Source organism: Pelobates fuscus, chromosome 2, assembly GCF_036172605.1.
Source record: "Pelobates fuscus isolate aPelFus1 chromosome 2, aPelFus1.pri, whole genome shotgun sequence".
Classification (NCBI taxonomy): domain Eukaryota; kingdom Metazoa; phylum Chordata; class Amphibia; order Anura; family Pelobatidae; genus Pelobates; species Pelobates fuscus.
Window position 1 is genome coordinate 120,946,015 of NC_086318.1, and position 27,223 is coordinate 120,973,237.

The window sequence follows — 27,223 nt, forward strand, 5'->3', positions numbered from 1 at the left end:
CTGCTTCACTCCCACCTTATTTGATACTATGTCCTGTCCTATTGTGTTTTATACCCCCCACCTCCTATAGACTGTAAGCTCGATTGAGCAGGGTCCTCTTTAACTTATCTTTCCTATAATTTTTCTTGTAATTGTCCTATTTATAGTTAGATCCCCCCTCTCATCATATTATAAAGCTCTACGGAATCTGTTGACACAATATAAATGGCAATAATAATAATAATAATAATAATAATAATGATGAAAGCACTACCTCTGCATTCATTTCTATAGTGTTAAACAAGCCCATCACTGCTTAGTATAAGATATAATGCAAGCATACAGGTTTAACCCCTTAAGGACACATGACGGAAATAGTCCGTCATGACTCCCTTTTATTCCAGAAGTTGTGTCATTAAGGGGTTAATAGGCAAGTACCAAAAGGTTCACCATGCCAGATCATTGCATCAACAAGGGTTACTTAAAGGATGATGTCTGTGCTAACTATTCATCCAGTCATCCAGATATTTATAAGTGAATGCTTATGAAAATGCAGTCTAAATATGCAACTATCACTTTCACACATACTGTGAGTTCACATTGCTCTTAAATATGCATATGGAAGGATTGCAATCAGAGAGATTATAGAGATTTCATATTACTCATTATGAAATTGCATGTTTCCAACTTTTAATTAAACCCCAGAAATAGTCTATTTGTTTTTCAGGGAATAAATGCAATCATTATATGATGATGTAAATGCACTTGATTATCCTTTGAAAGTTGATAGGCTACAACCGAAGCCTATGCGTATATTTGTTTATGCAATCTTTATAATATACATGCCCTTTGTGTGGATATTTTAGCAGTTCTCATGGAAGCAGTGTCAGTGTGTTTCTGGAATAAATTATTCAGCCGTTTCTTCTAGTGTCTCATTTGGCAAGTAAATTGTAAACTCATCAGTTCAGGGACTTATATCCACTTTTTGTCATTTAGTATTGTTAAATCCAGAATTTATTAGTTATTTCATTTCTTGATTTATTATATTGGCAACATTACACTTAACTGCAACAAATTGATAAACAGAATTCTAACAGGATTAACTCATTGGAACAAGAAATCTGGGCATAATAATGACCCTTTTTATATAACTCCCAATTTCTCGCCAGGTCTCTCATGGCATTTTAGCGTAACAGTGGATCCATGCTTTTTTTTATGTTGTTTTTTTTTTTTTTTTTTTTAAATGGAGAGACCTGATCAGCTCTTACAGAAAAAGTCGATCAGCTATCTCTAATTTCATGCTGAGCATGTTAATACATGCAACTCACTTCCTTAACGCCTTTTGACAAAGAGCCAGAAGCTCAAAATCAAGAGCTTCTGTCAGTTATTTTGAGCTAGTCCAATGGTTGAGAGCGTTAGCTGATTGTTCTCAGCCAATGAGTAAGCCTAGGTTTAGCTTAGACAAAACTCCTTTGTCTGAAGCAGTGGAGGCACCTGCTGGATCCCAAATAAGAAGTTCTTAAATGGTTTCACTACTTACATTAGTGGGCACATCAGGCACCATTACCACTGTTTGTATGTAGTGGTTATGGTCCCCGGAGTTTGACTGTAACATGTTACAGTCATATATTTCAAAACTTACATTCATGAAAAAATACTTTGTTATAGATAATTAGCCATTTCACCACCAATGCCCTCTACACTTGAAAAAGACTATTTGGCGAAACGCGTTGTGTATTTTTACTCTGTTTTATATTAAAGTATTTTGATACTACCTTTTACTTTGGGTTAGTTCATTTACTTTATATGTTGCTGTTTTATCCTGGCTGATTTTTATCATCATTTTTAACAAGATCCAGTGCTGCAAAAGAAATCCCTGGTGGGGATTATTCCACCTACGCTTGGTTCATAGAGCAGTGAGTCTGCTCTGAACATTGTAAGTACGTTTCTTTTTATTTCTGTGTCATTTTACATATGGAAAACACTATGGGCCCTCTCTTGTGATTTTATTTTCATAAGACCGGCACTGCAAGCATCACTAGAGGAATATCCTACACGTGGGGAGTTTAAATACCACTGTGTGCTGTTTTACTTAGAGCTGGTCATAGCTCCTCAAATTGTAAGTTGGCACTCTTAGGACCTCAGTGTTGTCTGTTGTTGCAATATTACCTAAGTTATTGCACCATTGGGTTCTTCCCTCTTTTATATATTTTATATGCTGACGACTGTCTCAGAAGTTTTAAAGAATCGTGTGGAGACACCTCCAATTGCCCAGTAATATCCTACATGTGGGGAGTATCAAATACCACTGTATGCTGTTTTACCTAGAGCTGGGCTTAGCTCTATAAATTGTAAGTTGCCACTTCTCCACGTCTGTGTTGTTCGTGATCCTTTCAGCATTACGGTTTTGCACTATTGGTCTCCCCTTCTCTGCTTTTGTATTCCATATTCAACCACTGAGATTCCAAAGCAAGAATAGAAGAACAGTTACTCAAGGTCTACATTGTACCTATAGAGACTTTCCTTTTCGTGTTTCCATTTTCGTTTAGTTTATTTTATCCAGCGCACCCTGTATTTGTTGTTTTTTGTTCTCTCCATCCTCTGAAGGGTTTGAGGGTTACCCTTCCTCTCAGGTGTGCAGCTTTATCCCCCCTTGTGATCAGTACTGTAGCGCTGTTCCCTCCCCACTTTTTCTCAATGCCATTGGTGTAATGTGTTTTTTTTTTATGATTTTTGCATCTATACTTGCCTATTTAAAATGCATAATGATGAGAAACCTAAAATAGTATTATACAAAATGTGTAACTCTGTCAGTTATTGTTAACAAAGTAAACATACCTTGTCTGTTCCTTTAAGAGAATAGATATTTACCAATACATAGATTAAGAGATATACATAAGTAAATCAAAATCTAAAGCAATGTTCACATCCATAGAATCCTTCTGGGTGCACAATAGATCATTGATATTCTAATATTCAAATTCTGCTGATAATCAATCTCTCTTTTATTTGCTCATTGTCAGACCCATTCACCTTTAAAAGATTGATTATCTGCCTTTAGATATTAATAATACAACTTTTTGATGGATTATGCATTACTATAGGGCCAGTGTTTGACAGGAAGTAATCAAGGAAGATTAATGAACAATGATCTGCCACAATGTCCAACTTGAAACTGCTGAAGAGATAACAAATGTGTCAGTTCAATTCACTTGAATCCAGTGATTTAAACTAAAGACATTCTACCAACAAAAAAAAAAAAAAACAAGGTTCCTTAACCCCTTAAGGACACATAACATGTGTGACATGTCATGATTCCCTTTTATTCCAGAATTTTGGTCCTTAAGGGGTTAAAGGTGGGTGTAACCATAAAGATTTCGGACTCTATATATTTGCATTATATATATATATACACACACACACACACATATATATATATTCATGGATAGTTAATACATTGTTAAACTCACAGAAATCACAAATTTGCAGTGATGTTACTACTGCAAAGGATTCTGGGTGGTCATATGCAAATAATTTTAACAAAGAATCACATTTTTGCCTTATTCAATTTTAAACATGGAGTCTGTGTTTGCTGCATACAACAGCTTTGAAACACAACTTGGGAAAAGATGCAAAGCCAGTGAACCACTCATGTCTGTGGATAGTTAATACAATGTTAAACAAAAATCTGCACACCAGTCAAGTTATTTTGATGAATATCCCCTAGTGTTTTCTATGCCAAACAACTATGTGACCTGGGTGTGTCAGGGTGTGCATCTGTATGTGTGTTTACCTCAGCGTGTGTATCTGTGTTTCATGGTGTGTGAATGTGTCAGTGTTTGTATCTGTGTGTCAGAGTGTGCATCTGTGTTTATGTATGTGTCGGTGTATGCATGTGTCAGTATGTCTATCTATGTGTGTGTATATGTCAATGTGTATATGAATTTGTATGTATGTGTCAGTGTATTCATATGTATCTGTGTAAGTATGTAGGTTTGTGGTAGTGTGTGTGTGTATGTGCAGACATCCAAGCAAACACCAACACAACATGTAAACACACTCCTGCACAAATATTACATACAAACACACCTCTGCATTCACGCTCCAAAAGTATATACAAACACACCCCTTCACTCAAACACCAACACTACAGACAAAGGCACACCTGCACTTAAAAGCCAACTCTACATACAAACAATCCCCCGCATTCAAATGCTAACACTACACACAAGTATACCACTGCATTCCAATGGCAACAGGACATAAATATACACCCCTACATGTACACATTTACTCTAAACATGCTTACATTCAAATGCACAAACACTGCTCACCAATACAACCCTGCAAGAATGAGCAAATGGTAGATACCCATTGTACAGTGCTACGGAATCTGATGGCGCTATATAAATAATATAATAATAATAATAATCCCGAGCTGGAATAGCATGGATGGAGTTCGACAGATGGGGAGCTACCTTTTTGCCACTCTTGCAGTAGAGGGGGGGTGGGGGGGGGGGCAAAAAACTTTGTTGCACGAGGACCCTCTCTACATTAGTTCTGCCACTGCATATAATGTAAACATACACACACCTACAAAAATATATATTCTGACATCTATCCATTTATCATACTACAATGTTCCCTTAAAGAGGAAATCTTTAAACTTGCAATGTATATGGTGCATCACAAACAATTGGTATAATCAACACATCACTTTCACAAAAAAACAATAACAGATGTAGCTAAGAATTTATATAAGAAGGCAATAGAAAAGCTAAAACGCTTTTGTAGTACAGAGTACTATACAATTGCAAATACCACATATATAATGTTCAAGGAGCTTGTTTTTCTATCAGTATTATTTATAATCTTCCATTTTCTGTTGTTATACAGAAAGAAAGTAGAGTCCTGTTATTTAGTCCAGAGAAAATCCATATAAAATTACTGGTGTCATGATGATATATATCACTTAGGTGACTATCAGCTATCAGTAATTCCTCCACTGCATGACATATGCCCATAATGATGCTTTCTATGGCAATACGCGATAACACTCATCTTAGGTTTAAATTAAAAGTTTAAAAAAGGGAGAACAAAATAACTTTTTTTTTTTTTTTACTACAAATGAGTATAGTAATATGCATCTTTGTTCCCAAAAGCTGTCATAGATCCTTTTTGTTCTTTGAGTAGCAGTTATCACGTTTGAGTCTGTGAAAGTTGAAAAATTTACCATATGCCAAGCTATTAAACCTGTTCTACTCTCAGCATGCATCTCTTACATAGAAATATTTTCAGCATTTTCCATGTGCAGGAGTTTACAGTTATGATCTTCCCAGCTTTTAAGAATACTTATCTAGTTATACTCTAATGGGAAAATTATGGTTTTAGTATACCGTTTGAATGTGGTCATAATTTAAACTAATCTTAATTTCCAAAAATGTCTTACAAAGAGATTTCTCTATGCCCATTCATTCTGCATTCTGAACTCACAATCACATTTTCTTTAGCATAAAATTTCGAGTATTTCACTATAGAAAACCTAATTTGACCTACTTTTGTGAAAAGGAACATTTATGTAAAACATGTGGCTATTTCCTTAAGTAGTGTCTTTAGTAAAAGAAAATTTAATGAATGTGGAGTGCTTTTTCAAAGAAAAAAGCGCTACTTCTATTATTTTATTTTTCCAATCATGATAATTCCCTTAAGAAGGATACTAAATATAAAAGTTGTCAACGCATTTTACTGGCCAGCATCTACTCAATAAAATCCCTGTCGCTGCGGTTAATGGGATGGAGCACTGGAACTGGAAAGTTGGAGTCCTGTGTGTGTTGTCCTACAGTTGTTATGGTTGTAAATCTGTCATAAAATAGAAGCCACTACTACTTAGTGGCTGTTATTATTTGACATAGATAACCACAGCTATTTACCGACAAGACTTGAAACAAGCTCTCTAGGTGTCTACTATTTATATATTTATATAAGAAGTCTGTAGAAAACAATTTAGTTTTCTCGTCAAATTTAAATGTTGCATTTTTTGACACTGGATTATGATCTTTACTATTGAAATTGTGTCTGACCGGGACCTACATGCATTGTCAATCTGAACAGTTACTAGTGATTTGTTTTTATTTACTTTACACTACTTTATGACTGAGCCTTTTCTAAAATTCAGTGAATATGAGACTGAGGTCTCTTTGGAACTTCTGCTGTGTTTGTTCCAACATAATTATTTGTATTTTTTCACAGGTAGGTGCAAAAAAATTGTTTTCATTCCTTGAATGGCGAGGGCCCTGAGCCGTAACTTATGGGATCTTATACCCACGTGGAGCAGGAGGTGAGAGGTAGATGGTGACAGTGACTCAATTGTTTTGAGAACATTCTTGCCAAAGCAGCTTTAAAAGATGCAAAAACATCAATATAAATTTAACAAATGTATGCAAGGGCACTGAAGCATCATGGCGAAAATCACACTAGGAAACCACTGTCTAATTTAAACGAGCAGTAACCCAGTCTGGAGAAGGCTACAGGGGAGAGCTGGAAAGTTGTGGGGCAAAAACTATTTAGTGGCCCAGAGTGCAATTTTATCAACCCACCCGTTAACATCAGCGGTAGACACAAGTACACAAACAAAATAGATGTGTTGATAGAAATACAAGATAATTGAATAGATATAATTAAAATACTATGCACTTTAGTATTTAAATGTGAAAAGTGGTTAGAGAGCAGCCCAAGAGCAATTGCCCTGCACACTTGACACTTGGATATCACTAATCAATAAGGAAGATCTCTCCAACCAGGCAAGTATTTAGTAAAATTAGTTCTGAATGATTTTTCAGCAAGGGAACGCTATTAATGCATTAAATGCATAAACCTTGCATATCATGCCAGTGACGGAGCTCCTGTACTCCAACCATGTACCTCCATTCAGTTTGCTTCTTAGTCACTTTCTGGGACCCTGGAGCCTTTCAACACCAGTCGCTGAGGATTGACCAGGGTCTCTCTGGAGTTTTTCCACCCGATAAGGCTGTAGCTCTCCTTCTAGGCAGGTATCGTCCCCTCTGCCTATTCTTCTGCAGCCATTTTTTTAGGTTGCTTCTCTTCAGCGCTGCATAGTTTTTCTCCATGAGCAGTCCAGGGTCCTATACAAAATGTCCGTATGAAACCCCAGGTGATGGTGACTACTGTCACAATCAGCAGTAAATGCATAAACCTGATATGTCATGCCAATCAGTGAGCAATAAATGCATAATCCTTGTATATCATGCCAATAATGTGCTTCCAAACAATCTGCCAGTACCATCCCTCTGCCACTAGCCTCTCTGTGCCATCTGTCTGCCTCCAGTTTCTCTGTGTCATCTCTCTCTGCCACTTGCCTCTTTTCCAGCTCTCTGTTCTTTAGCATCTCTATGCCATCGCTCTTTCCCTAGCATACCTGTGCCATTGCTCTTCCCTCAGCATACCTGTGCCATCTCTCTGCCCCCAGTAATTTACTCAAGCATTAGGGATGTGCATGGGCAAAATATTCGGTTCGGCATTTCGAAATGCGGGACTTCGGTTCAATTCGGGACTTCGACACTTTGGAACATCAGATGTGTTCTCTTTCAGCCGCTTAGTAGATAACTCCCTAATTCCCACAGTATTAGGGAGCTATCTACCAAAAAGCTGAAATACCTAAACTAGTCTTTGAGTCAAATTGACTAATACTAAGTAAAGATTACTTAGTATTAGTAAATTCTGCCCCTACTCGCTATACCGCGAGTAGGAGCATGTCTAGTAAACCAATAATAATAATACCAATAAGGGGGGGGGACCTATTGTCCTCCCCTCTAACCCCCATCCATGAGTGGGGGCCCTAAATTAGCAAAAAGGGGGGGGGCGAATGTCCTCCCACCCCAGGTGACTAGGGGTCCCCAAATCCCTAGTCACCCCCTCCCAAAAAATTAATAAACCCCTACCTACCTCCCTAACCCTAAAAATAGTGAGGGGGGAACAATAACTAAGTACCTGTAAAAAAATAAATAAAACTTACCATTTGATGTGTTCTTTTTTCTAAAATCCTTTTTCAGCCCCAAAAAAGGCCAAATAAAAAAAACCTTATACACGTGGCACTTTAAAAAAAAAAAAAAAAAAACCTGAGCGCAAAAAAAAAAACCCAGACGCTGAAAATGTAATCTATCTTCACCCATGGAGGGCACCGCGCAGACTGAGCTCCACTGGGCGGGGGAAGGCTTATAAAGCCTTGCCCCGCCCTGCAATTGGGCTCAGAGCAATCTGATTGGTTGGTTTAAGTCTCTACATTTGTCACAGCACTCTGATTAGTTGGCTTAAAATCCAACCAATCAGAGTGCTCTGTGTCATTTTACACAGCGTGGGAAAATTCCTTGGAATTGTCCCACGCTGTGTCATTTGACTCATACCAACACCGATTGGTTGCTCACTGTTTACTAGACATGCCCTTACTCGCGGTATAGCGAGTAGGGACAGAATTTACTAGTACTAAGTCATCTTTACTTAGTATTAGTAAATTTGGCTCAAAGACCAATTTAGGTATTTTAGCCTTTTGATAGATAGCTCCCTAATACAGTGGGAATTCGGGAGTTATCTACATTTCCATCTATTGACTGGCTAAGTAACTTATATTTTATATGAACGTGTTACTTGATTGTTGTAAATGTTGCAAATGCTTACAGCTGAATACTGGCTATATGTGTATTCTTTGTATTTAAACTGGTATACAGTGTAACATTTTTCATTCTTCCACTGGGTATATTAGTACTTCGGCAATTCTGTGCTTTGCGAATTCGGCTATTTGGCAAATCCAAAATTCTACACTTTGGCTATTCGGATATTCGTTGCTTCGGCAGTTCGGTTCGGTATTCCGAAATTCAGCACTTCGGCAATTCAGCTATTCAGAAGTATCCGAATGTCTGCATTGCCCGAAATTCGTTCAAATTTACATTCAGAACGAAACAAAACTTGCTCAGGCACCCTCATTGCATCTACCAATGGGTCTCTGCACTCTGTGGTTGGAAGGGACTTAATCCCACGCCACAATTCATAGGCTCTCAACTCTCACCATCCAAAGAAGGAAATAAAATAATACCTATATCATATTTCTGAGCATCATTATTTTGAATAATGTTTAAAGTTTCCAGTTTCTGTCTGCTTAAGTCATCTTAAGACAAAAAACTAATTTGGACTTCAGATAGTCTGCGATAGTTTGGGTATATATTTAAAGGAACACTCCAAGTATAAAGGGTAGCCTCTGCCTGTTAAGTCATCTATAATTATTACTTTTGTTCAATCAGATGGTTCGTGTTGCAGTCCCCTAATAATGCTTCTTCTAATTAGGAGTAAAATCAATTAATCTCTGAGAAACACTCGATTCCTCACTTCACTGCCAGGGGTGTTATTAATGGTATTTCTACAAAGAAAAAGTACAGATCTCTTGATAAAATAAGTCAGATGGGACATACATTTAACTCTTAAAACACTTTAGCAAGATGAAGTGCTTTAGAAGACTGGATTGTCCTTTCAAGATGAGATTACAATTTGAATGATGTGTGCTTCTTTTCCCTTCCTGAACAGTGTACTCCAAATTCAGAAAAAGATATTCAACATCAGACTTTAAAATTGTAGATTTATTATTAGGGATGAACAGCATGGCGAGTTTCCAAACATTTAAACCAATCTATTACTTTATCAATAAATCTATCCAGCAATCCATCATTCAGTAGCATCTGTCCATCTATAATGCACACACAATGACAAAACAACTTTAATTTTCAACAACTGACAACAAAGAGAGTAGAGAGGTCAACAAAGGGAGAAGAGATATTATAAATACATATATATCTATCAACAAAACAAGAAAAAAAGTGAAATAGTGATCTTAAATCAAACTGTCATCAAGTAAAAAACAAAAAAACAAAAAAAAACTATTGAAGTGACAAAACATGAAGCTTGTCCTGCAGGTCCTCTTCATCTTCATATGAATCACTTTCTCCATCACCGCTTTGCCAAGATTTCATAGAGTGCACGGGTGAGCTGATATAAAAATAATAGTCATCAAAACATACATATGAAAGATCCTAATTATATATATTAAGAGACACAGCTGCTGTTTCTAAGTGCGACATAAACAATGTGGGAGGTGGATTCATAACATGCGGGTGTAATAAAGGATGGGAGCTCGGTCTTGTATTTTAGCATTAACACTTTAAAAATCTCAGCTAAACTAATAGAAGAAAAAAATTGACAGTGACACTGTAAGGATTTTTAATATCCTTTACAGTGTAAAAATAGACATCTAATGCGTATAGGTGTCTGATCAAAACATATCTAAAATAAGAAAAGGGATATTATTAGGTGAGGCTGACTAGGCATCGTATGATTTCTGCAGCTATTCATTGTTAACCCTAAGTGTATAGGTGTAATAGGTGTAACAAGCAGATAAAGGGGCATATAAGAAGACATGGTCTGGCTAAGAAGATCACAAATCTCCCTAACCTGCCCGGCATCTTTTTTATTTAACCTCTTGTGCGCAGAACGCTGTTGAACAGCCACAAGAGAATTAAGAGTTGGAAGCACATAAATGAGAAATGAAACACTGACTGGTGTGGAGAGAGATATGGGACAGAGACGAGTGAGGGTACAGATTTGGAGGTAATACTGACGAGAGTGCAGCCATGCAGTAGAGACTAGTGAGGGGCAGATTTGAACGAGAGACGGGTGAGAGTAGATGTGGGTGACAAGGAGGTGTGGATGGTTGTGTGAGAGAGAGACATACATAGGTTGATGTGGGGAAAGAATTAGTGGTTACCTTACAAATGTAGTCGTTATGGCAACAGAACACTCTGGTGACATCACAGTGTTAACCATGTAAAACCATTGTTTAAGCAGTTCAAGACTTACTAGGATCATGCACAATCCAGCCCCTCTTCACATATATTGATAAATGTAAATTCTAGCAATATCAAATGTATTCATATCTCGATGGAATTAATTAGCTGAGCGTGTCATCAGCTATAGGATTCCATTCAAGAACAGATAAAATTCATATAGCTAACGTGGAAGGGGACTTTAGAGATATCGGTGAATAGAGGCAAAACTGCAGAAACTATGGGAACCCACTAACATTTAAGGGTCAAACCATTCAAAAATGGTATGACTCTTAACGGTGGCATATGGCTGGGGTCGCCTAGCACTATATTCACTACAGCACTCTGTAATGGTTACGGTGCATAGGCAGCCTTATAAAGGCAGTTTGGCTGGTGCGAGATACAAGTCTACTTTAATTTGCATTAAATGCCCTGATTATGCATTTTCAGAATATAGGATTTTAAACTGAAATGCTTTTATATATTAAAAAAGAATACATTAATAATAACTATTTTGGTTTGCTGCTATCAAATATATTTTTACCTTAACCATAACCGACCCACTATAACATATGACAATAAATTCTGCGCTGTCTGCGAGATGACAGTGGATGCTTGCTTTGTTATAAATTTATAATAATAAAATACATTATCTAAACTAACGCAACCAATCAAAATTTTTGTATCAACAGCTTAAAGAAACACAATAAGCATCAAAACAACTTAAGCTTAATATGACCTGCACTGTCAACCTCCACACTTCCTAATGTTTAAACTCCCTTTATTACACTCTGTTTCATTTAGAATTTCTTATGTGTATTTAAAAGAAGAAAAACTACCACAACCAGAGGACATAGTCTAAAATTAGAGGGACAAAGGTTTAAAAATAATATCAGGAAGTATTACTTTACTGAGAGGGTAGTGGATGCATGGAATAGCCTTCCAGCTGAAGTGGTAGCGGTTAACACAGTAAAGGAGTTTAAGCATGCGTGGGATAGGCATAAGGCTATCCTAACTATAAGATAATGCCAGGGACTAATGAAAGTATTTAGAAAACTGGGCAGACTAGATGGGCCGAATGGTTCTTATCTGCCGTCACATTCTATGTTTCTATGTTATCTCCTGCCCTGCTAATAGCCTGCTAGAGTCTGCAGGAGTATCCTTTGTGCGATTACAGGTCAAATAACAGAGCAGGAGATAAACAGGGTTATTTACTGAATTGAGAATTCAAAGTGAATCATAAATTTAAGACCAAAGTAGCAAAACTGGAAGCATATATTTAGAGAATTGTTCTGGTTTCACTATTTATTTATTTTTTTAATTCTTTATTTTGTTGGTGCATTGTGAAACTTCATGCATTATATTAACATTTACCAGAGGTAAAACATATCATATAACAATGGCATGTACCGGTATATCTCAGTATTGTCAAGTTTAACAGCACACATTTTTCTTTTATCCATGTCATGGAACAATTGTCGACAGTAGTGAATTTGTTTGCTCCTAGGTTTATGGCCCTTCACGCTATAGTGTCATCCTATATATAGTGTGCTTGTGATACTATGGGTTGTTGAGTAGTTGCACTAGATTGTGGTGTCAGTATTTTTGTGTCTCCCAGTTTGTACTAGCCTGCCGTCTTGTGCCCTCTGGAGAGGGAGTTAGGGTCTTTATTCTAGGTCTCGGCTGCTGCTAGTGTTGTGGTTGCCCCTAACCTAGGGGGCAGCGGGGTGGGGGGGAGATTGTGGGGCTCGTCCACCCTAATATGGATCTACGCGGTTATCCCTGGGTCTGGCTGTGATGTTAATCCGGGCCGTGTAAAGTGCATCTGTGTACGAACTACAGCATTGAGAAACTAACGTTAACAGAAAGGATTTAACAAAACAGTATGCAATAACAGTTGGGTCCGGTTTGACCGGATTGGGTGTTTTCACTTGTCAGGTCCCCGAGTCCTTGCGTGGGGTGCGAGGGGTAAATGGTCTTGTAGTAGCTGGATCTCACATCTGGGATAGTCCCGTCTAAGCAGGTGTCTGGGTTGTATCTGGAAGTCCCAGGCGAGTGGAGAGTGCAAGGATGTCCGCCTCTGATGTGGCTCTGTGAGTAGTCCCATTGTGGGTGATTAAGAGGACCCTCGGCAGTCCCCATCTGTATTGTATGCCCGCTGTCCGCAGGCGGCTTGTTAGGTGTTGAAGCGATCTCCGAGGTCCGCGGCCAGCAGGGATTGTATCTCCTGCATCCAGTGCTGCAGGTCTTGTTTTGTAGCGAAGGTGCCGTCCCCAGAGCCTCCATGGGTTGGGGATGTGTTGGTTTGCGTGTCCTCTGCCCTCATCTCTGGTGAGTGGGCTTTCTGCTGCTGAGCGGGGGAGGCCTCCGTGGCGGCCATCTTGGACGGTGCCTGTCTCTGCAACATCTCCCCGATATTTGGATGGTCTGCCGCCGCTGCCTGTTGCAGTTTCTGCTTGCGGCGCCCCATGGTTGCAGAGATGTCTTTAGATGTCGGGGTTTCTGTCTCCTCCCAGGCTGGGTGGTAGTACGCCCCGATGCCGTCTAGGAGAGTCTCCAGGCCGTGACTCGCGGAATCACTTGCTTGTTGGAATCGGTCGGTTCTGCACGGTTCCCCCGGGCTCGTAGTGTGCTTCGATTAGTTGTGCGGGTTATGATGTTCGGGATATTTGCAGATTAGGTGCCGCAAGGTTGGGAGCCGATGGAGATGGCGTCCGTTCAGTTTCGTTCCCAAGCCCCGCCCCCCTGGTATGACGATTTTGACCTTAAATTTTAAATACATTTTTAATTTACCTTGAATTCTTACTTTAGTAAGTAACCCTAAAAAACTCCTAAACTAAACACACTTAAGACATTAAAAACAATAAAGTAAACACACTGTGCTGTCAAATCTAATTGGAAATGATTTTTTCTCATGCTTGCTGTGAGTCATAGCCAGGGAGTGTGGCTAGGGCTGCATAAACAGGAATGTGACGATATGGCCCTGGCGTCTCTGTTACCGAAGGCACAACGTTCAGGATTAATATCATGCTTGAGAACTTGCATTAACTTACACAACTGATCGCTGTACTAAGTGTTATGACCTGAGCTTGGAGTCACTGTATTCATTGCCAATATAGGATATACTGCCCTGATCTCTCCAGTTACTACAAGGTATTGCAGGATATTCTCACTAACTAAAAACTGCTAGCGATTCTCCTAAGAGCAATAGTATTATAGAAGACCTGAGCTACCGCAAAGAAAGAGACAAGCAAGCTTCTTCGTAATGTAAGCAGGAGCAACTGACATTATTTTCACTGCCAACAGGATATACAAACTACACATCCCTCCCCATCTGCAAGTCTACCTGGATAACAAAATAATATCTAGGTCGGCCAGGCAGATATCTCAGCATTACAGACTGTTTCACAATCTGGTTTTGATCCACACTGGAGGGGGTAGGCTCTGCCACTTGTGTCATGTGACACATTAAAGTCCCTTTTTGTCACAAGGAACAAAAGTGATTTACCGTATTTTCCGGCGTATAAGACGATTTCCAGTTAAAATATAGAGTTTGGGATATCTTTTTATAAAACATGCTTGTATTACAGGAAAACAACTTTGTTCAAGATTCTTTCAGTACAGTCTATTATGTTTAGCTATATGTGTGGCTCTTCTGTGATGTGATATGGGCTATAGCACCATTATCTGAGTGGTCTGCTGGTTTGTGAGTAAGGTGAGGATATTTGGCTGCTGTGTTCCAGTGAGCGCCGTTAGAGTGAGCCTGTGTAGTGATGCTGTCTAGGTGAACACCTGTGTTGCCCCTGCGTAGTGTGACGTGCTCTCCAACTCAAAGAGGCGACTTATGAGTATCAGCTACTCTAGGTTGTAACCCAATATAGCGGTATGGCTATGTGTATGCTTCAGCACCCAGAGTACTATCTCATCAGTGGGATTAAAGTTACAACTGTTAGGGTCTCAACTTAGATGGTGAGTCCGGCCCCAATGGTCGGCGTGGTGGAGTGTGCATATTAGATCAAAAAAAGGGGAGACAAAAAAAAAGGAAAAGAGTTTTTAACATAGGCAAGCAGTGCCCCCTTTAGTGGGTCTAGCTCGAGTCTGTGCGTTGATGTGTTGAGGGTAGTCGGCTGGTCCGGTTGTTCTGGTGGCTGTTTGGGGTCGGCAGGCAGGCAGGGTCATAGCTTCAGCCAATGCCTCTGGTGGGCCACTGCCACTTTTCCAGACCAGAGTTGGGGTATGTAGGATGGATGGATGGATGGGACCCACTTCCCCATGTTCTTTTTAATCCCCCTCCCCAATCCTTCCTATGTTCTCCTCACCTCCCCTTCCCTGTGTAGCGTGGCCGAGCTCCTCTTCCTCCTGTCAGTCCGGCCAGATACCGCGCGGTACAGGAGATTCAGTTTCCTGTTCCCGGCCGGAATGAAAAGAAGTGAGCACTCAGTGTGCACTTCCTGTCAGTCCGGCCGGGAACAGGAAACTGAATCTCCTGTACCGCGCGGTACCCAGCCGGACTGACAGGAGGAAGAGGAGCTCGGCCACGCTACACAGTGAAGGGGAGGTGAGGAGACAGGCAGTGCTGCAGCCGCCTGAGGCTCTCTATAGAGCACTCAGGCGGCTGCAGTGCCTGCACCCAGCGTATAAGACGATACCCGGCGTATAAGACGACCCCCCACTTTTGACAAGATTTTCATGGGTTAAAAAGTCGTCTTATACGCCGGAAAATATGGTAACTTAAATGGCAGAAAGCTGAGCATTGCAGAGGTGTGATCTATAAACTAACTCAACTTCATTAAGCTAAAGATGTTTTAGTGCTTAGATTATCCCTTTAAGAAAATAGTAAAACATACATACTTCTTTCTAGGCTGATCTGTTTTCAGGGGAGCCTTTGTACCAGCATCTGTTAATCTTTTGTTTACTTTTGCTAGGTGCAGACCTTCTTTATTATCTGTAGAAGATTAATAAATAAGTAAAGTTTACTGGTTATTTATGTCCAAAAGAAGAGTTTACACTATCCATTAGCAAACCAACAACATTTTACACTAAAAAACTATATTTTTTACCAGAAATTAACAACACTGGATGAGCATCAAATTAACCATTCATACACTTCCAACATAAATATTTATTGTGAAAACACTTTTTCTTTTTTTTTTTTTTTAAAGGAAATTTCTAGGCACCATAATACTTTCAATACTTTTAATACTAATTTCATTGAGATCTAAATAGTCCTGGGCACCATTTAAACTACTGGAGCAAACCATTTTCAACTACTTTAATCTGGTGACATATAGTCATTCGGCCCCTGTGTCGCCTCCTTTGGCCCTGGCTCCAAAGTGGAAGCCTTTCCTTTTAAGTGGTGGTTATAGGCTGAGAGTGTCAGCTAACACTATTATTCTATCACTGGCCACCCATTGAGAGAAATACTTTAGATTTCTTAAGATTAAAATGCTATGGTGCCCAGAGTGGTCCTTTGAGATGCATACAGCTAATAATGCAGACAATGGTTCAACATCAAAGTATATCCCATCACACAAAAAAAGGTTTAATAGCACATCATTGTAATGTACACTTGCAGATTTAATATATGAAGAATAAAAAAAAGGGTAATATGCGCAAATTGTATAATTTGATGGTAGAATAGCATTTAGACTATAATGAGTGGGTTTTCGTAACATACATTTTTCAGTATTAAAAATGTCACTCGTATAAATGCAATTAAATACAATTAATTACCATGTGCTGTGTGCCACCCACACCTAGTTTTTAACATTTAACTATGAATAATTTGATGTATATTACGATAAAATTGGACGTTTTGATACAGTTAATATAATGTGAGGATACCACACTCATGTTATAGAATTATTTTTGAATAGAAAACTGAGGTTTTGAAAACATTTTAAATATTTCACAAATTGAGATTCATAGCACAAGATCTGTTATTTAACTTTGGGGCACATGTAATTAAATCAAAGGATTTGGAACCATAATTGTTCTTTAACCCCTTCAGGACGGAGTCAATAGTACACGTTCTGATCAAAACAAAACGTAAACAAAAACTGGAATTTGCGCAATATGTCTGTTCAACCGTAATTCACCTCTTTCATATTAAATGCACCCACACTTATTATATATCATTTTGTTCAGGAGAAACAGGGCTTTCATTTTATATCAAATATTTATATATGAAACATAATTTATTATGAATAAAATTTAAAAAACTGTGACAATTTTTTTTTCTTTTTCATTTGTAGTTCCGCCTCACATTTTAGCTGTAAATGTCATAATACTGTTAGGTTTTACTGCAACAAAATGCACATATTTGTAATTAGCGATGTCTCATGAGTACAACAGTACCCCCCATTAACAGGTTTTATGGTGTTTTGGAAAGTTACAGGGTCAAATATAGAACGTTCCATTTTCAAATTGAAATTTGCCAGATTAGTAATGTTACCTTTGAGACAGTGTGGTAGCCCAGGAATGAGAATTACCCCCATAATGGCATACCATTTGAAAAAGTAGACAACCCAAGGTATTGAACGTGGGGTGTGTTTAGTCTTTTTTAGTAGCCACTTAGTCACAAACACTGGCCAAAGTTAGCGTTCATATTTGTTTTTGTGTTGAAAAAACAAAAAACTAATATTTGGCCAGTGTTTGTGACTAAGTGGCTACTAAAAATGACTGGGCATACCCCATTTGCAATACCTTGGGTTGTCTACTTTTGCAAATGGTATGCCATCATGGGGGTAATTCTTATTCCTGGGCTACCATACGATCTCAAAGGCAACATAACTAATCTGGCAAATTTCAATGTGAAAAAAATGAAATGCAAGCCTTATATGTGACTCTCTAACTTTCCAAAACACCATAAAACTTGTACATGGGGGGTACTGTTATTCTCGGGAGACTTCACTAAACACAAATATTAGTGTTTTAAAACAGTAAAACATATTACAACAATAATATAGTCCATAAAAGTGCAGTTTGTTTGTAAAAAATGCAAAAAACTTCACTTTTACTTAAAATATCATCGTTTTAATACAGTTTACCAGTTTTAAACACTAATATTTGAGTTCAGCGAAGTCTCCCGAGTAAAACAGTACCCCCTATGTACAGGTTTTATGGTGTCTTGGAGAGTTACAGGGTCAAATATAGTGCTTGCGAATTAAATTCTCTGCACTTTCTCCCTGTGTTGTCAGGCATGTCAATCAAATTTTAATTAATCAAATTACATAATTATGTTAAAAAATTACTTAAATATATACGTAGAATTTTAATATATATGCATTTATAGGTATTTAAATTCTACGTGTATACTAATGTAATCTTTTATGTAATTATATGTATTTATCTATATATATATATATATATATATATATATATGCGTTTATTTGTATTTTATATGTATTAAGGCCGTTTGGCCTGTATTTGTGGGAGGGGCTTAAATTAATTCACTCCCCTATATAAGGGACACCCCTTACCTGACTCATATCGCTTGAGGTCAGCATCAGAATGACCCCTACCGGCCATTCGGTGTACTACAGGCTTCTCAGACATTATTGCATTTCATGTAAAAAACAACCAAACACCGCATTTTTCACCTACACACTGACCCCTATCGGTCATTCGATGTACTACAGGCGTCTTAGACGTTTTTTGCATTTTCATGTACAAACCAATAAACCACTGCATTTTCACCTACACACTGACCCCTACCGTTTTTTTGGTGTACTACAGGCTTCTTAGATATGATCACATTTCATGTACAAATCAACGAACAACTCTATTTTCGCCTACACACTGACCCCTACTGGTCTTTTGGTGTACTACAGGCTTCTCAGACATTATTGCATTTCATGTACAAACCAACAAACCACTGCATTTTCACCTACACACTGACCCCTACCGTTTTTTTGGTGTACTACAGGCTTCTTAGATATTATCACATTTCATGTACAAATCAACGAACAACTCTATTTTCGCCTACACCCTGACCCCTACTGGTCTTTTGGTGTACTACAGGCTTCTCAGACATTATTGCATTTCATGTACAAACCAACAAACCACTGCATTTTTCACCTACACACTGACCCCTATCAGTCATTCGGTGTACTACAGGCTTCTTAGACGTTTTTGCTTTTCATGTACAAAACAATAAACCACTGCATTTTCACCTACACACTGACCCCTACCAGTCATTCAGTGTACTACAGGCTTCTCAGACATTATTGCATTTCATGTACAAACCAACGAACCACTGCATTTGTGCCTACACACTGACCCCTACCAGTCATTCAGTGTACTACAGGCTTCTCAGACATTATTGCATTTCATGTACAAACCAACTAACCACGGCATTTTCGCCTACATGCTGACCCCTACCGGTCAATCGGTATACTATAGGCTTCTCAGACTTTATTTCACTTCATAAGCAAACAAACTAACTACAGCATTTTCGCTTTTATACTGACTCCTATCTGTCAAACGGTAGGATTAACCCCTTAAGGACACATGACATGTGACATGTAATGATCCCCTTTTATTCCAGAAGTTTGGTCCTTAAGGGGTTAAAGGGTATTTTAACATACAATCAGCATTTCTGACCCCTACTGGTCAACAGCAAAACTGTCTTCACATGTCATATACAATTTACCAGCCAATATAAATTACACATAAGATTGTTTTAAACATAACCATAAACCATACATTAAACTCCAGCACAGGCTCAACTTCAGGTTTAATTCACAATAATTTACATTTCACATCAAGACCAACAGTGGTTCTATCAACATTGCCACCTACAGGTCTGTCAAGTACATTGACAATTTTCATGGGGTTTTACAAACACCAAAACACTGACACCTATAGGTCAACAGACAAACAACATCTCACATACCAATCAGTATCCAACTACACTGCCACCTATAGGGCACTCGGCAGATCTCCAGTGCACTTGCATTTTGCAACACCATGTTCACTGACCCCTACCATTCAATAAGACATCCAACAATTCACATAGCAAGCACTATATCAACATCTGGTATAAATACATATATTATTACACAATAGCAGACGCATCTGTATATACGTAACTGGTAATATAGTTCATACATTTTTCTCAGCACGCTGCTCACGCAACAGACTTTCCCCTAGCAAGGGGACATACAACATACAAGGTGGGGACACATTTTCACTTGTACATACGGCACTTAATGGGTTAAGATTGATACATAATTAACCGGTATGGCTACGATGTTTATTATTTACACATCTCGGCCCTTTACTTTTCACATATACTGTACTTATTAAGATAAGCTTGGTCTATGCCATATTTCCTTATGCCATACCGTTTTATCCATTCAGGTTACAGTTACTACTAAAAAACCTATACGGATTGTCAGATTCAATACCATACTACCAGGTACATACACCTGCTCACGTAGTTATTCATCTCTTACCTTCCCTGGAATAGTAATAGTATACTGGCAATTAGGGTTCTAGGGCCCAATAGGTATTACCCCCTTTTTTCTCTGCATTATGCTTCAGTTAGTGGTCCCGCGAGGCCAACACCCCGCCTCACACTCGGAGGCATACACCCCTCGGGCCACTCGTGAGCTAGCCGCCTCGCATTGTATCATAGAGAGGGCCTCACCTGTCACTCCCCTTCCTATTTTCTGGTTACTGTCACCGAGAGGCCAACTTCCTGCCACAACGTTCGGTGGCCACTCAAAATCCCCTCGCGCCAAGCATAGATAGAGCCTCTCAAGCCACTTGGCAACTAGCAGGGCCTCACCAGTCACCAAAAAAAAAAAAAACCACCAAGCCTAATCGTTTCGCCTTACGGCTTAGCTAGCAAGCCAGTACAAGAACCCTGGGTACAAATAATATTTGCAATCTTTATTGTTATTTAAGTATTTCTCAAAAGATAGTGAAGAATCACCTCTTCCTAGCACCCCGGCTATAAATGATACACCTTCAAGCAGAGGAGATGTTGCTAGTCCAGCAGCAATCAGATCCTGGACGATCCCACCCATTACCACCGACCTAAGGAGGTGACAAATCCCCTACCCTGCTACAGCAAGGAAAGCAGAGTTATTCAAACTCCTCCATACATCAACGGACAACACGGAGGCAGGGGAAGGCCCAGCTACATCAACTCAGGTGACACCCAGGCTATGCTAGCCTCACTCATAAACTCATGAGCCAAAACATTTGACAGACTGGCAATCTCGAGTTGGTCACCACAGCCCTCACAAGGCTGGGCCTCACGCTACTGTACAACCAGCACCAACCGAAACTCGGTTACCTGGTACAATCAATTCTTATGACACACAAGACGTTAACCTGACACGTATGATGTCAGCACATTGGGGAAGCAAGGCATATATATGTATGATGATGTATCTGTGATGGTCAGATCCAGGGATTCCAGGTAAATCGGGAACTGACCATCCCTTGGTTGGGTTGGCATTTGGAATATGTAGAGATGTTTATTTGTGCAGGTACCCATACAGAAGGGATTTTGTCCCAAACAAATGGACGAGCATTCTCAGGCTCCAGGTACCAGCACCTCTGAACTACCAGAGACCATTGATATGAGTAGTTGCATTGCATATAGACTGTTGCATATATGTTCAAATGGTTCAGGGCACATGACAAACCATGTGTCCCAATACAACTTACAAATAACGTACTCACCATCTGTACACACCAATGCATTTTCAACACTACTGACTCATCACCCTTCCAGACTTGTAGTAGATTTACTAAAGCTCTGGAGCTTCAAAGGGCTCCCATACAGGTATCATAAACACACCTTCAAGGAATATAGCAGGCCCTCACTTACAGTCAGCACAACAAAACCATTGGCTGTAAACACACTCATAGCCAAGAATTGCAGAGGGGTCTTCCAATCTCCACCATTTACAGCATGGCACCAAACACATTGGTATTGTCACAAGGAATCTTCCCTTAAACAAAGACTAACCATAGACTTATTGGCACCACACACCTCCGCTACCCCAAGTCTCAACTCCCTCATACCCTCCGAGGAGTTTTCTTACTATACAACACCATTGATCTACCTTTACAGCTATCACTCAAGCATGGGTTGAAGCTTGGTTAAGTAAGACCAATATCATCAACGCAGTAAACGGCTACCATCTACCCTACACACTGGCACTTACATGGCATAAATTGGGCAATCCTTTCCCCGCTCAACTTTCGAGCTACAGATTAGCCTACTATCGATATTCGCAGATACTCTGTGCTGGTTATGATAACATATCCAGAGGTCTTACAGTCATACACTATCTAGAAGACTTCTTGTTGATCAAAGATAACATATTTTTCACTAGAAGCCTCACGGCAGCTTAGTCTGGTTGACCACAGTACCCCATTAGAAACAGAAGGCCCAGACACTATCATCACATTACTGGGCATACGCCTTGAGTCGGCATCCATACACGCAAGTTACCACAAGACAAATAGGGAACATTCTCAACTACATCAATCACTACCTCCTGCTTAGTACTTACAACTGCAAGGAACTACAATCCCTACCAGGTTCCTTAATTTTGCCATGCCAATCATACCACAAGACCACGCTTTCACATCCAGAGTACTTTCCCCTTTTTTCCACACTTCCAACATGATGATCAGAGGATGTCCCTAGACACCTCAGCAACAGCAGACCTGCACATGGGGGGGAATTTCTTAACCACTTGGCATGGTAAAAGCATGTTCCTTCCAGGATTGTCTGACACTTCTCCAACGAGATGGTCAGATGCGGCGTCTACCCACGGGTTTGGCAGCGATCTACCGGGAACGATTGCTTTGGAGCTGTTGCCCATGGCATCCAGGTTTGGAAATTTTTCCACCACCTCAGCCCCTTTGGGAGATCTACCCCATTGTAGCAGCTGCTGTGGCATGGGGTAAATCATGGTCAGGGTCATCAATCTGTTGTTACTGAGACAACTAGGCACATGTCATATCATCAACAAACGCCACTACTCATCCATAAGGTCATGATATTTCTGGGGAACTCACTTGGTTGGCCACTTATCACATTTCACTTTCATGTACCAGACGGGGGTATACATCCCTGCCGACAATTGTCTCATTTATATTCCAGGCATGTTCATCATACGCTTCCTACAGCCGCCCATACAGTCACGGCCACGCTTTCGTTCCAGAGACAAAATCATGGATTAGACATACTCATGCAGCATAGCATGCACTATCCCACCTAGCACTTTCGTCCCATACTTGTAGAACACATAACACAGCTTTTCACCTGGCTTAAAGAATCTCATTGGAACACGACATAGCTCAACCTGTGTCATAACATTTCTCCTAGGTTTTGCTTCTTTTTGCCACCTTAAACTTAAACTATCTCACACACCATTAATTATATATTTTACAGGCATTCAACAACACAGGATAACCTATGACCAAAACTACCATAACTTCATGCTATCATACCAGACACGAATATACTCAGAGGTTTTCAGGAATCCATTCCCCCACGTTCCTCTCAGAGATTACCAATAGCCATCCAACTTTTCATCCTTATCGGACCTATTAGATCTACAACCATTAAATTATACTACCAAGTCGGCCATTACCAGCCATGCACATTGCCTTTTATGTCTTTCTCAGGCCAGAGAATCCACTACCATCACCACCACTCAGACAGATCATTGTCTTCAACGATCCCACGTACGTAAACACATATTTCAATACCTATTGGCTCTACCACATTCTGAAACGAGTCAACACGGACCAACAGTAGAGATAACATACTATCCTACCCACAACAAATGGTGTCCACTTTCGGTCCTAGATTCCTACCTTCAAAATTCTTCCAGGAATTAAGTACTGTAATGCATTTAAGGAAATGTCTGGTTAATTTGTAAATATTTGTTGACTGTATTAAATCTTTGATTATTCATTTTTGCCCTCTTTATTTACAGGCCTACCGTATCGTCGGTCTCGGCACACCACAACCGACTTGCTCCCTTTATACTATCCTACGCTTATGCTGGATCCTTACTCCATATACGGCTATTTGCCACTTACACAAGTATTAAGGCCGTTTGGCCTGTATTTGTGGGAGGGGCTTAAATTAATTCACTCCCCTATATAAGGGACACCCCTTACCTGACTCATATCGCTTGAGGTCAGCATCAGAATGACCCTCCCACCCACTCCTCATTTCAACACTTTCTCTTTTCTTTCCATTTACTTTACTTTCTTACTCCTTGGTGGGCCCTCTTTATTTACAGGCCTACCGTATCGTCGGTCTCGGCACACCACAACCGACTTGCTCCCTTTATACTATCCTACGCTTATGCTGGATCCTTACTCCATATACGGCTATTTGCCCCTTACACAAATAGATAGATATATATAGAATGTCATTCTAAGTGTATTTTGTTACCGATATATATATATTAATAACAAAATACAGTTAGAATGAAATTACATATGCATATATAATTTATATTAAATGTTGTTTCAATATTTTATTTATTTTATTATTTTATTAATTTATTATTTTAATTATACATATTTATATATAATATATATGTACATCTATTATATATATAATATATATACATATTATATATATGTAACGTCATTCTAAGTGTATTTTAATATTAATATATATACTAATATTAATATTAAAATACACTTTGTATTACGTTACATATATATAATATGTATATATATATTATATATATAATATATATACATATTATATATATATAAAAATATTTTCAATTTATTTTTTAACGTTTAATTTCTTTTTTTATACTTTCTTACCAGCAGGGGGACTGTCTGATATTTTAGACAGTCCCCCTGCTGGCAGATCCATAGCCAGCTATAGGGGGCCATGTGATCGCTCTTTGAGATCGCTCATTTGCCATGGGGGGGCTGCCTGGGCTGTCGCGGCGGAGGTGAGTAGTTGCGATCTTCTGGGGGCTTAAGCCGTTTCGGCGTTCTATGCCGCCGCGACGGCTTTAAAGCCCTTTAAAGCCGCGACGGCATAGAACGCCGTAACTGCGTTAAGGGGTTAAAAAATCATAATGCCCAAACAAGACATCTTGGTCGCGTATTGGCCTCTATAAACATAGAAACATAGAATGTGACAGCAGATAAGAACCATTCGGCCCATGTAGTCTGCCCAATTTTCTAAATACTTTCATTAGTTCCTGGCCTTATCTTATAGCTAGGATAGCCTTATGCCTATCCCACACATGCTGGAAAACTATTCCATGCATCCACTACCCTCTCAGTAAAGTAATACTTCCTGATATTATTTTTAAACCTTTGCCCCTCTAATTTAATACCTCTTGTTGTGGTAGTTTTTCTTCTTTTAAATATAGTCTCCTCCTTTACTGTGTTGATTCCCTTTATGTATTTAAATGTTTCTATCATATCCCCCGTCTCGTCTTTCCTCCAAGCTACACATGTTAAGATCCTTTAACCTTTCCTGGTAAGTTTTATCCTGCAATCCATGAACCAGTTTAGTAGCCCTTCTCTGAACTCTCTCTAAGGTATCAATATCCTTCTGAAGATACGGTCTCCAGTACTGCGTACAATACTCCAAGTGAGGTATCACCAGTAATCTGTACAATGGCATGAGCACTTCCCTCTTTCTACTGCTAATACCTCTCCCTATACAATCAAGCATTCTGCTTGCATTTCCTGCTGCTCTATTACATTGTCTGCCTACCTTTAAGTCATCAGAAATATTCACCCCTAATCCCTTTCCTCAGATGTTGAGGTTAGGACTCTATCAAATATGCTGTACTCTGCCCTTGGGTTTTTACGTCCAAAATGCATTATCTTGCACTTATCCACATTAAATGTCAGCTGCCACAACATCAGACATTGCTAGTGTTTAAACTTATTTTTCCCTCCAAAGATAAAATGGAGTACTAAAATTATAATTTGTTATTCCTATTCCTTACTGTCTGAATATAAATTGTATTATTTTCCATAACATACATAAATACAAACCTACATAAAAGTAACACCTTAATTAACGCATTCATAACCCATTCTACCCTGCATCCTCTAGTAACGTTTGTATTCTCATGAGCATTGGAATTCCTCCTCCTCTTCCTTTAGAGAGAGTTAATCTTCCTTTGTTAACAAAAAATAGAGAACAAAAAAAGGGGGGGGGGGGGAATAAAAAAGGGGAGAGGAGTGGGAAATAGAAGTCTTTGACAATTAATTATCGATACGCCAGAGTTTAGGCACTCTCCCATCTGGGGTCTAAGTCTCTTTAATATATTCTAGCCAAGGGGACCAATTTCTTATAGGTAGGGAGTTTCCCATTTACCCTATAAAAATATCTTTCCATATGTGCTTGATGTGTAATCTGATTAATTATTCTAGGCCATTCTGGAGGGTCTGGTTTCTGCCAGTCTCTAGCAATACATATCTTAACCACAAGTAAAATATTTACCACTAAATATTTACAGTGCTTATTCATCTCCAGTAGAACAAGATGGAAAAGCAATGTTTGTGGCTTGAATGTAATCTTTGCTTGTAAAATGTCAGCTAATGTTTCTTCTACTTTAACTTTAATCTGTTGTAATTTCTTGTAGTTCCACCAAATATGGTATATTGAACCTTGCGCCTGGACACATCTCCAGCAGCAATCTGGAGTAGATTTATTAAACTTGCTAATGCTTAGAGCACGGACGTATTAGCCGCGAGGCAAACAAGGCATTTGCCTTGGGCGGCATTTTCCAGGGGGCGTTAAAAAACGCCGCCCCCAAATGCCCAGGCAAATACCTTGTTAGCCTTGCGGCTAACTGACGATCCGGGCGGGCTGCTGATCGGGCGGCGCTGGCGAGAGAGCACTTCCCCTGAGCTCTCTGCTCAGTGGCGGGGGAGGGGGGGTCTGAGTTTTGTCCTGCCTAGGGCAGCACAAAACCAGGATACACCACTGGCTTAGAGGATCAAGGTACCAATGGTTCATCAACTCAAGATATACTACCTGTAAATTAATAGAGTGTACAGTTTTTTAACCAGTTCCATAACTTCCTTCAAGTTTTCTATTGCATTATAGACTTTCATATCCCTTTTCCATTTTCTCATTGGTGAGGTTAGTACTATTTCCTGAATATTAATAATAAATTTTTTTCACCTAGAGATTAATTTGTAGCTATGTTGGATATCTATAAAATCCTCTGGTTGAGTTACAGATGAGACACAATTAGCCTTTAAAAAAGTTTTTTTATTCTAAGATAGAGAAAGATATCTCTATTTAATAAATTATATTTAGATTGTATAACATCAAACGACAATATTTTCCCCTCTATCGTAATGTCGGCTAAGGTATT

The 27,223-nt window shown here is 39.2% G+C and overlaps 1 protein-coding gene across 2 annotated transcripts in view; it reads right to left on the minus strand.

The window, feature by feature from the left end:
• Positions 1–9,638: 9,638 nt before the first annotated feature.
• ZBBX (zinc finger B-box domain containing) overlaps positions 9,639–27,223 on the minus strand; it is a 156,021-nt gene continuing 138,436 nt past the window's right edge. For both annotated transcript variants that reach the window (XM_063441033.1, XM_063441032.1), the window contains exons 19-20: positions 15,714–15,807; positions 9,639–10,029 (exon numbers count right to left, since the gene is read on the minus strand). In XM_063441033.1, the coding sequence (XP_063297103.1) occupies positions 9,921–10,029; positions 15,714–15,807 (203 nt within the window). In that variant the 3' untranslated portion in view covers positions 9,639–9,920. The remainder of the gene's footprint in view (positions 10,030–15,713; positions 15,808–27,223) is intronic.